Source organism: Alligator sinensis, unplaced genomic scaffold (assembly GCF_000455745.1).
Source record: "Alligator sinensis unplaced genomic scaffold, ASM45574v1 scaffold717_1, whole genome shotgun sequence".
NCBI classification, from domain to species: domain Eukaryota; kingdom Metazoa; phylum Chordata; order Crocodylia; family Alligatoridae; genus Alligator; species Alligator sinensis.
Genome location: NW_005841961.1, coordinates 1,500,503 through 1,512,048, shown reverse-complemented (window position 1 = coordinate 1,512,048; position 11,546 = coordinate 1,500,503). Strand labels below are relative to the sequence as shown.

Sequence of the window (11,546 nt, the reverse complement as noted above, 5' to 3'; positions counted from 1 at the left end):
ATGGCATCCCTCCTACCCCCAGGTCCATGGCCAATGAATAAGCCCTGCCCACTCACTCCTCCTGTACACATGAAAGACTGACAATTAGACAGAGGGGAAGGCTGCAGAGTGGATCCAGCTGTATTGAAGCAGATCTGAGCACCCCCAGCACTGTTCTCAACCTCTCCCAAAATAGAGAGTCTGAGAATAACTCTGGGGACAGTCTGTGATGCCTACTTGATCTAATTGTGGGTCTCTGAGGTAACAAGTAGCAGCAAATGTATGAGCCTTATCTTGTCAGTGTTGGACCCCCAAGCCTGATGGGAACCATGTTGACATGCCTTAAATGCTCACCAATATAAAGATCGAATAATGCAAGACCTTTGTTGCATCATCAGTTTCACCCATGGATTTAAAGCCTTTTGTAAAGAAAAATATGCAGACTGAGTTTTTTAGGCTAAGTCTTAACTATGGTGAGGGACATTACTGCATTGCTCCAGTATAAGCACTCATACAGACTTTGTAACTGACTCTCAATTCCTTTTCTGTTTCCTTTTTGCTTATATTACAAATGCCTCATGTTATAACATTTGTGTAATTACCATTAAATTTATTATAAACATTTTTTGTATCTAAACAATGACTATTTTGGGGCGTCATTTTAGATATATTTTTTTTTAAATATAAGACCTGAGCAAGGGCACTTGATGCCAAAAGCTTATCCAACTATATAGCCAGTCCAATAACACAAAAATGCTTACATCTTATACGCTTCCTGGACCATCCCAGCTACAACAACACTCTGATCCTCTTAAAATGTGTATTCATTTTCCTCTAATGTTGTTTACTATCTCTATGGGAAATGGGAATTTCAGAGTGATGAGGGAAAAGGTCTTCAAGTTCATTGCCTAAGTGTATTTACGTTTTATGACTATTGGTCCAGAAAAGTAATTAGGCATGTGCTTTACTTTAGAAACCACTCCAGTGCCCAAAGTTAAGCACATGCTGAAGGGCTTTGCTGAATCTGGATGCAAGTCAATACTTCTGATGCCAGTTGCATATGTGACAACAAGAAAAACAGAACCTGTTTCATGGGAACTCATTCTCCCTCTGTACACTCAGAGATAACTTAAAACTATTGTATTTCTTATGTTTATAGAAGAAAGATTTGTTGGTATGCATACTAATGGGTAACCAGTCTGAGCTTCCAATCGTTTTTCCGGTTAATCATCTGTTGACTCTTCAGCTAAATGTTTTCTCACCCTCACCTTTTCATTTGACCTGCTGCCTTAGCTCAGCGTTTCTAATTATTGACAGACTCTTTCACTTGGCTTGCTCTTCATCTATCCCTGCTTTTTCTCTTGATCTGTTACATTGAATTCACCCTCTGACCATCCCTTGGGTTCTCTAAGCATCACCCATCAGCTCTTCATGCTCTATCACAAATCTTTTACTGAGTTCCAGTCCACTCCTACCCTCTCTTTACTTTCACTAATATGGAAGAAACAGTTGTTCATTCTCTCTATGCTTCCTTCTCTTCCACTTTTCTGCACCTCTCCCCATTAACAGTCTGCTCTGCCAACCTCCAGCCCTGGCCTACACCCAAAATCTACTTCCCCTTTTCCTGCTCTCACACAAGTAGCTGATTTTTTTACTGTAAACAATAAAAGGACTTATTATGCAGGAGAAAAGAATTAGTCAAGAAAAACTAACAATCAGTTTGGAGACAGGAAAAAACTACAAATAACTTACCCTCTCATATGACTTCCACGTAGTCCTTCAGAGACCTGCCAGTATTTTCAGAGATCAGCCTGCCTGCTGATCCTGCCAGCCCTGGCTGCTGGAAACCTGGACTTTTCCCCAGCCTGGGATAATCCAAAGATGCTGGCCACCTCACAGATAGCCCTTAAAATACCTCTAAGCCATTCCCCCACCCATCTTACCCTTCATCAACATTGTTCTGATAACTCACCAGTTGCAGAATCCTCCATAAATGTCTTGCTTTCTGGTTAATGGGCCATTTCTTTCAGATGCCTTTGCTATTTTGTGTTTGTTTTTCCCATTACCAGCAGACAATAACTTGGGCACCTATTCCACTAGTGGCTCCTAGTCTGTGTTTGGGAGTGACAATTATCCTTGCCCTAGAACACAGTGGCAAGTGATACTTGGTAGTTTCACTTAGTACCTTTTCCTTAAGTATACATCCCCCTGCTCCTTTGACTAAACCACGTCCAAAATCCTAATGATATATACAAACCGCATAACATAACCCATACAGTGATAAAAGGACACAGCATAACATGGGCTTTTTCAATGAGACCATACACACCATTTCAGTACAATACAAGAAAATCTGCATGAAACCCCCTTCCCTCCATAATATTTGGTGGGGCTCATGACACCTTCTTTCCTTTTGCTTCCACTTTTATTTGTACATAGGATGACACTTATTTCTTCCAAGATAAAATGGATAAAATACAGCATGACCTTCTTCCTCCAATGGGCTAGCTACATTTTCCCTTTCCCTCAGTCACCAGCACATGTGTTTCCTGTCCTCCAATAACACTCCACTCATTGCAGTGGCCCCACACCATCTTCTTATTTTCCTAACACTTACTCTCATCCACATTCCTACTCTTCTCTCAATACAAATATGCTACACTCTCCTAAAAACATAAATATGCTATATTCTATCCCATCTAAAAAATCTAAAAAACCTTAACTCCACTTGCCACTGTAATTACAATCCTATCTTGCTTTTCCCTTTCTCTTCTAAGCTCTTTGGACTTGCTCGGTATGAGCATATCTACACATCTCCATATGGTGACATTGCTACAGTGCCATGCTTTAGTACTTTCTTTTGGAAGTACTTCCTTTTGGAAGTCCTAAAGCATGGCACAGTATGGGTGGGCACTGCACCATACGGGTGGTGCACACTTCGATTTCCCCACTATGTTGCCATAGCAATGTGCTGCACCACTACAGCGAGGTAGCAGGTGATCACATGCAGACCCATGTGATTGCTACGTCACTACAGCATGCTGTACAGTGATATAGCGCATTGCTACTAGGGCTGTGCAAACAGCAGTGTTCCATTTCGATGAGTGTTTTGATGTTTCGATGGAACCGAATTCTGTTTTCAATTTTGTTTTGATTCAAAATAGCTGTTCCATTCTGTTGAAACAGTTTCGCCATTTCGACCCTGTTTCAACATTTCGCCCATAGGATATAATGGGGAAGGACAAAACAGGTTATAACTTTGTCTTTTCAGGCCTGATGTGGATGAAACACACAGAATGGTAGCCACTTCTGAGGGCATGAAGCCTGCCAAGTTTCAAGGAGATAGGTGCAGGGGTTCAGGGAAACTGCACCCCAAAATCTTGAAAGCAAAACTCATGTCACGTGTACATGTTAAGCCACAGTACAGTCAAAACTGCAGGCATGCTAGCCCCTGTAGAGGCCACAAAGCCTGCCAGGTTTCATGAAGATAGGTGCAGGAGTTTGGCAGAAACTGTACCTCAAGCTGCGGAAAAGCAAAACCCGTGACATGGGTGACACTGTGTGTGTTAAGGCACAGCAGGGTGAAAGCTGCAGGCTTGCTAGCCCCTGCTGAGGCCACAAAGCCTGCCAGCTGTCAAGGAGATAGGTGCAGGGGTTCAGGGAAACTGCACCCCAAAATCTTGAAAGCAAAACTCATGTCACGTGTACACGTTAAGCCACAGTACAGTCAAAACTGCAGGCATGCTAGCCCCTGTAGAGGCCACAAAGCCTGCCAGCTGTCAAGGAAATAGGTGCAGGGGGAGTCTGGGTTCTGGGGCCTGCCCCTCTAGCTGCTGACAGGTAAAACTCGTGTCATGGGTGCTTGTCGGACTGTGTCTATCCTGAGGCAGAGGGGGGGTGAAAACTGCAGGCCTGCTAGGCCCTGCTGTGGCCACAAAGCCTGCCAGCTGTTAAGGAGGTAGGTGCAGGGGGGTTCTGGGGCCCTGCACCCCTAGCTGCTGACAGATAAACTCGTGACATGCTTGTGCAACCACTGTAGCTTAACACATACACGTGACATGAGTTTTGCTTTCAAGACTTTGGGGTGCAGGTTCCCTGAACCCCCTGCACCTATCTCCTTGAAACTTGGCAGGCTTCATTCCCTTAGAAGGGGATACCATTTCTGCAAGTTTCATCCAAATCAGACCAGAAATTACAATGTTATAGGCTGTTCTAACCTTCCGCATTATAGTCTATGGGCGAAACGTTGAAACAGCATCAAAACGGTGAAATGTTTTGACTTGCCTCATTTTGTTTCAAGGCTGTTTCGACGATATCCGTTTTGTTTCAATTTTGCTGTTTCAACCTTGAAATGAGTTGAAACCATGTCGAAACAAAACTGGTGGCAAAATTTCGCACAGCCCTAATTGCTACATCACCCTAAGGTGCCGTACAGCAACATAGCACATCACTTTGTCACCATAGGGCATATGTAGATGTGCCCCATAACTGCTATGTGGAGGGCCTCTCCTCCACGTCCATCTTAGTCTACAACTAGGTCAAATTTTTCAGATTAATTCATCTTCAAAATACAGTATCAGGTTGACCCAAACTGAAAGGCACAAATGAGACTTAAACCCACCTTTAATCTTGTTCTCCAGGCAATGTCTCCATTGTCATAATTAGTGAGAGGTGGAACAGGTAATTAACTCCCTTATATGCAACTTGTGTAGCCCCATATGATAAAGCTGGAGAAAATGGACTGTATGTTGCTTGATTGACTCAGAATAATATGTTTTAAAAGGATTCAGTGAAGCTTTTAAAACAGGCCTCATCTGACAATGTTTACGCATCACAGAAGAAGTGAAATTGAGTATCTTTGTTGTGACTGGTACGTGACAGCTTTGAGAATTTATTGTAAATTCTTGTGCTGTCACAATATATAGATGCAAGCAATTCCAACATATATTAGTAGGTGGAGGAATTGGCACAGTAGCTTTAACTCACTTTCTGCTTCAGTTTGTGCTATTTTTTCCAGACAAATGTAAAAATATTGATTTCTATAGTCATTTTTATAATATTATTGTACTTTGTATTCCTAGTTAACTGTTGTTATGCCATGAGCCATGGAGAAAAATAACAATTTCTGTCATCACAACCTTGTTCAGGTCTCATTTCCTTTTGAACAGCTAAAAGCAGACCCTCTGTTGGTATAAACTGTCAGAGCTCCATTGAGTTCAGGTGGGGATTCATCCACTGATTTCTAAATCCATTCACCCTGGGCTTTTACTTACTTGAGTTATATTACCAAATGTTGGCTCAGCTGTTTGAAGGAAAAGCATTTGAGTCACCGTATCTAAACCTAAAAAACAAACAAACAAAAAATGTAAAATTACTCAAAATTGTAAAAAATATTAAGGATAACAAACTACAAATAATAGTGAAAAGCAATCAGACTGACCTAATTACTTATTTAGATACAGCAAGAAAGTTTAACCCAGTATGCAGAGACAATGTTTTCTCTCCAAATCTTTCCCATTTTTTGTTCAGCAATGCCACGAACATTTGTGAAGGAGTAACTTTGCACTCATGTAAACATTGATACATGTTAAAGAATCAAAGCAATGATTTATTGAAAGAAAGACCAGTTCATTCAGGTTGTACATTTGAACAGACCCATTAATTATTTACCAGTCAGTTAAAGTAGTCCATCTAAAATAAGTCACCAACAATGATTGCTTCATTATTTGGCAGCTGGAGCCATTCAGCCTAAATATAATCCCAGGCTTTATGTTTACTGGGGAGTATGCTATAAGTATCTCCTGTTCCTGCCCATTCCAACTGTATCTCAGGGGATTTTCTACATAAAAATATTTTGTAGTACAAACCCATGTTCACCACCAAATGCCATCAAATCTGACCATATTTACTCATAACTTGGATATGACACCATCCTATGACACCTTAAAGTAAATACCCAAGAGAAAATTATTATAAGGGCACAATATTTTACTATGCATAGGTATCATGCTATTATAGCAGATATTATATAGCAGAATATTATAGATACTCAAGGTTGGGAGCTTGTTTGTATTCAGCAATGACTATATTAGGTGCTCTAAAATCTATGGGCTAGACTCAGATTGTTTTGAAATTTGCTGTTGCTTTTTTGAGTACCATGCCAATAAAAAATACTATGTATTGCTTACAGTTACATAATACATTGAATTTTCAAAACACTTTAAAACATAGAATATATTTTAATGACAGTAGGGGCTAAGTTATACCTTTAAGGACAAAACAAATTTGTCAAGGGGGTATATTACTTCCATATCTCAGAGGCACTGTAATGCAAGGGAAGAAGGCATTGTGACTTAAATCCTGTAGAAGAAGTGTAACATGATGAAAAGTCTTTGCTCTCCCCAGTGTGAGATATATGTGTATGCAGTCTAGATAACAAGCCAGTACTATGTCTGTTTCAGTCTGGAAGAAAAACTGAAAGAAATAAACTTTTTCTCTTTGATTATTTAGAATAATGCTTGTTTTTGAACTGTTGAAAATATTGATTATGTCATTACGTGCATAAAAGCGCATGCATACACCCACCCACGGACACAAACACAGAAGAAAAGTCAAGTAATGAGATAAAAAGGCATGAGGAAGACAAGAGGCCAAGTTACGTCCTCAGATGCAATGCTACTGAAAGTTGGAGCTGGCCTAAGGTCACTTCCTCATGATATCTCACTCTAAATCATGCTAATAGCTCTAAGTGAATTTAAAAATGATGTGTACCTAGTACTTTCTACTGACCCATTGAATAAATACAATGTCAGTGATGATCTTTGGCAAAGCTACTTACACACCTGGACAATCATTTCTGCCATTGTCAACAAATGTCACTATGAAGACTGGGATACACTGCCTGGTTTGCACTTCTGACATGCAGAAAAAACAGTGATCATGACAAAAGTTGGCCAGTTTATGATACATAAATTGAGAAATAAGTCCAGTACATGCTCAGTGTTTCTCTTTAGGGTGTCTGCCTATGGACCTCAGTGGTGGTTTGATAACCAGGTATATACCATAATCAATCTTATTTCTCTGAGGGAGGGACTTTAAAGTATAGCTAGCTCAAGAAAGTAGAAGTCACATGGTCTTTCACCCTTTGTTCTTGAATACAAGTTTTTCCCTGTAACTTACTGTTTCATTCTACGTGTATCAACTTGAGATCAATAGGATTGACAGTCTTTTCTGAAGCTCTAACACTGCTCTAAAGCAGTCATTAAGAAGTGCTTGAGCTTGCACAGCAGACTGGCAATTTTGAAGCAAATGCTATATCTGGAGAATCAGAGAAAACTGGTTAACCTTACAGGGCTCCCTTCACTTCATGGTATATCATTTTCTTATCTAGGGTTCTTCCTCTATTTAAAAAATGGAGCCTGAACATATTCTCTCCTTTAGCTATAGCTTTTGACAGGATGGCTTGTTTTCCTCACTAAATGATGAATGAAAATTATTAGCAAGTACTTTGTTTTCCCCTCCCGATCCCTGACACATGGAACAGCAGTCCTATGAGTCAGAATTCTACTTGCTGGCTAGAGATAATATGAAGATGTGTTAAGAAAAGGACTACTAAGGTACTGCAGCTAAGGCTTATGTCAAATGAGTGGACTGACCTGAGTTATATTTACTAATTTTAAAGCAAAAGCTTGAGTGTGCAGTTGACCGAGCCCTTAGACCAGTGGTTTGGAACCTTTTTAGCCTCAAGGCACCTTTCCATAACTTTTCAATTTAGGGGAGCTGGCACATGGTCTGCCAGGGGGATGGGGAGGAAGGCAGCAGTGGCAGTGCCAGTCTCCAGAGGAGCAGCTGCAGGTACCACTGAGCAGCTGGGGCAAGTGCAGGGTCTGTACTATGGGAGGAGAGTTTTTACCTCTTCTCACAGAGGCTGATTGGTGCAGCACCCTTGTGGCACCTCAGGGTGCTGTAGCACCCCAGTTGAGAATCACTGCCATAGAATGGGAAAAAATCCAGGAGGAACTAGGAACAACTTCAAACTTCAACTTCTCTTCAAACTGCCTGATGCACTCTGTCAAATTGGATTACACAAATTAAAGAACAGCACAATAATCAGAAACTAAACGTTAATTTCAACATCCACATATAATTTCCCATCTGGGAAAAAGAAAGGACAAAAGAGTTATGTCAGGCAGATGTTAGCCACTGTGATAACCGCAAAAATGTAAGGTCCTTAGACATGACAGAGCTAAGACAGTAACATGTATTTTTTATTTTGTTTTGTTCCTTTTTTTTTCTCTACCAATCACTAAAGATAGCTAAAAATCCCAAGAAAAAATGGGTAGAATGTGTATACTTTTATTTTCTCCATCTATGTATTCGTTTTTCAATGGAAATCTAGGACTGAAAACAGAATTTTCTTAAGTTTTCAAAGGCCAGCACCTAACAAATTTTATAAAACCTAAACAGAACAAACAAACAAACAAAAGAAAAGCTTGTAGTTCTTTTTTTTTTCCAAGAATCTTTAACAATTTGATCTATAGGAATATTTAAAAATAAGTTTTGGTTTGAAACCATTTTTTTTTTAACACTGAATAGGTGTTTTGCACAAAAAAACCCAAAACAATTCTACTCATTAACAATGATTTCAATAGAACTCTCGCTCAGTGGAAGCACAGGTCCTATTATTGGTCACTTTATATTCAATAGGAAAAACACAAAATAAAATAAAAAATTAGGGAAAACAAAATTGGGAGAGGAGTATTATTCTGTATTGATAACTGGATATATAGATATGATATTCAAACAGTTTAGGGTACTGATGAGACTGCATATTATCCTAAAAAGGGGAAAACAGTTCATGAGAATGGAATGGATCCACTCAAAACTATCTGCAAATAATTAGAATTTATTGCAGATATTCTACAGTGAGAAGAGGAAAAATAAAGAGTTACTGAGAGCATAAATAAGATCAACAGCAGTTATTGGTTTATAAAAGAACGTATAAAGTACTTCACATGATCACTTTATATAATGCATCTATTTTGGCATCTAAGACAAAGTTGCTTGATTTTCAAAGACAGAAGTAAATCAAGCTGTTTCAAAATATATGGAACTATTCCCCAAAATACTTCCAAGCACATTTCATTACATTCCTGTGTACTGATCCTATAATTCAAGGGTGTAAAACATATTGCCTGTGGGCTGGACCATGTCAGTTGGCACATACACTGATAAAAGGACCAGGAATTCAGAGGTGGGGCAAGAGGGGGTGAGGCCTGTCACCAAAATTGTGGGCATGGAGCCCTGATCAGTGTGTGTCAGTGGTGGGGAGAAAACAATGGCTGTGGTAAACCCTGCCACCAGTGCTTGCCCTGCTGCTTCTGGTCATCCCGCTGACTGCCCCACCAGTGCTGCACTTTGGCCCACTGCTTGCCCTGCACTGCATCCATATCCAGCCAACAAGGAGTCCTGCAGTCTAAATCCAGCCTGGGAGACAGGTGGAGTTTGACACCCCTGCTGTAGTTGTATCTATTGACTTTACTATATTCTTTAAGGTTGGTGATGTTATTATTCACATTTCTGTACAATCAATTTATCACGTGGATACAACCACTGAACATTTGATATACATACCATGATAAATTGCACATCTATGAGATAAGTGAATTCATTATGAACATCTTACTTTCTCACTTCCTCTTTGCTGACTGATCCATCACTAAGAGGTTATTAGAGCTTTATACCAGAGGGAATAGAAATACATCACCTTCCCACAGCACTCTTAAGCCTTGGGGTCCAGTGGTACAGACCATTACTTTTGTGAGTAGCCTGATTCATTAAAAATAGTTACATGCAAGGACTACTTGTGTAAGGATTAACCACAAAAGGCATTGCAGATATAGTCCTATCACTTATTTTGTAGATGGTGTTTTATAGAACAAGGATACAAAGGAAGGAAAAAAGGGGAAAAGGAAAAACATTTGTTTTACTCTAGCAAAAACAGAAAATATCAAAAACAAATGAAATTTTTCCATTAAAATTTTCATTTTATGAAGATAAATGTCTTCATGTATATTTTAGGAGACAATGCATATTTAATCAATAACATTTAAAAAAAAATAGAAGAAAAGGTAATTTTCCACAGAATTTTCAACAAAAAAATGTTATCTACCCCTAATATTATTATGTTAATTGACAAATAATCCATACCAAGCATGTCCAACTGGTGGCCTGTGATCTGCACATGGTCTGCAAGTGATTAATTTGTGGCCTCCAGATGTTGCTCCCTCTATCATTCTGGCTGCAAGAACAGACAGGGGCTCCAGAATCCCCCTCTAAGTCAGTGCAGCACACAATGCAATAAACAGAGGGTTAGCCTGGGGCCATGTGGGTGCATAGTGCAGTGGCAGTGGAGGATGCCCACAGAGATGCATGGCTGGAGCCCCTTTCAAGGTTGTCAAAACAAGAATTTTTTTACTGACAGTCTGCAAACTCTTTACTGACAAAATTCTTTTTTACTGGCATGTTTTACTGACATTTTATATAATGTACCCTGCAATGTAAATGTATCCCTTCTGCGAGGTCCTACGGCTTCTTACCCTAGCCTGCATTTAGCACTTGTTAATTTCCTTGTTAATGCAAATGCATTCTTTTAAATTTGCTACCTATAGTCTGCTAAAACATACACATTCTGCCTACTTTTGATTCACCTGCACTTTTAAAATGATCACTATTCTTTTCTCAGCTGCCATTTCTAATACATGACACTGACATGAGTGATGATGAGTTGACAAATAAAATCTTATTTTACTTTTAAATGATGTTACATCATGCTGCTCCCACACCAAGGGCTTCCCCCCACATCCTGATACCTGATATTACACCCTGCATTCAGCTGCTCCCACCCCAGGATACTTGCCAACCTTCCCCTTACCTGCTTCACTTCTCCCCATGGAGCCCACCTGTCCCCTCGTCTCCTTTCCAGTTCCTCAGCTCTGTTGCTCCATCTGAGACACAGTGCCCCGCTCTCTATCCCATATGGTGACACACATTGCCCAGGGCTGTATGACCCTGCCTACCCTCAAAGCAAGCAGCCATTATAAGTAGGCAATTGCCAACAGGATGCAGCAGCAGTGCATGGCTTGGAGATGAGGGGATTATGGAAGATCTCATGCAGGGTGCCAAGCTGTGCTCCCAATCAGAAACAAGGTGCCTCTGCTCTGCTCTGCTCTATCTATCAACACTTGCATACAGGCTAATTCCAGAGCCTGTCAAGTTCTTGACAGATCATCAGTCAAGTTCACAGTTTCCTAGTTTTTTTATAGAAAATTCTTATTTTTACAGACTTTACAGATAAGCATTTTAGCATTTTTAGCCTTTTTTATTTACAGACTGTCCATAAATACAAATAGTTGGCAACCTGGGGCCATGGCTTGCCCCAGTGCATAGAAACATAGAAGTAGGGTCGGAAGGGACCTTGTAGATCTTCAAGTCTGACCCCCTGCCTGGGCAGGAGGAAAACTGGACTCAAGTGACCCCAGCCAGGTAGGCATCGAGCCGCTTCTTAA

The 11,546-nt window shown here is 40.2% G+C and overlaps 1 protein-coding gene across 1 annotated transcript in view; it reads right to left on the bottom strand.

Annotated features, from left to right (window-relative positions):
- Positions 1 to 11,546, bottom strand: part of CNBD1 (cyclic nucleotide binding domain containing 1) — a 182,996-nt gene that overhangs the window by 26,598 nt on the left and 144,852 nt on the right. Inside the window, exon 6 of the mRNA XM_025200242.1 lies at positions 5,253 to 5,320. Coding sequence (XP_025056027.1) covers positions 5,253 to 5,320 — 68 coding nt within the window. The remainder of the gene's footprint in view (positions 1 to 5,252; positions 5,321 to 11,546) is intronic.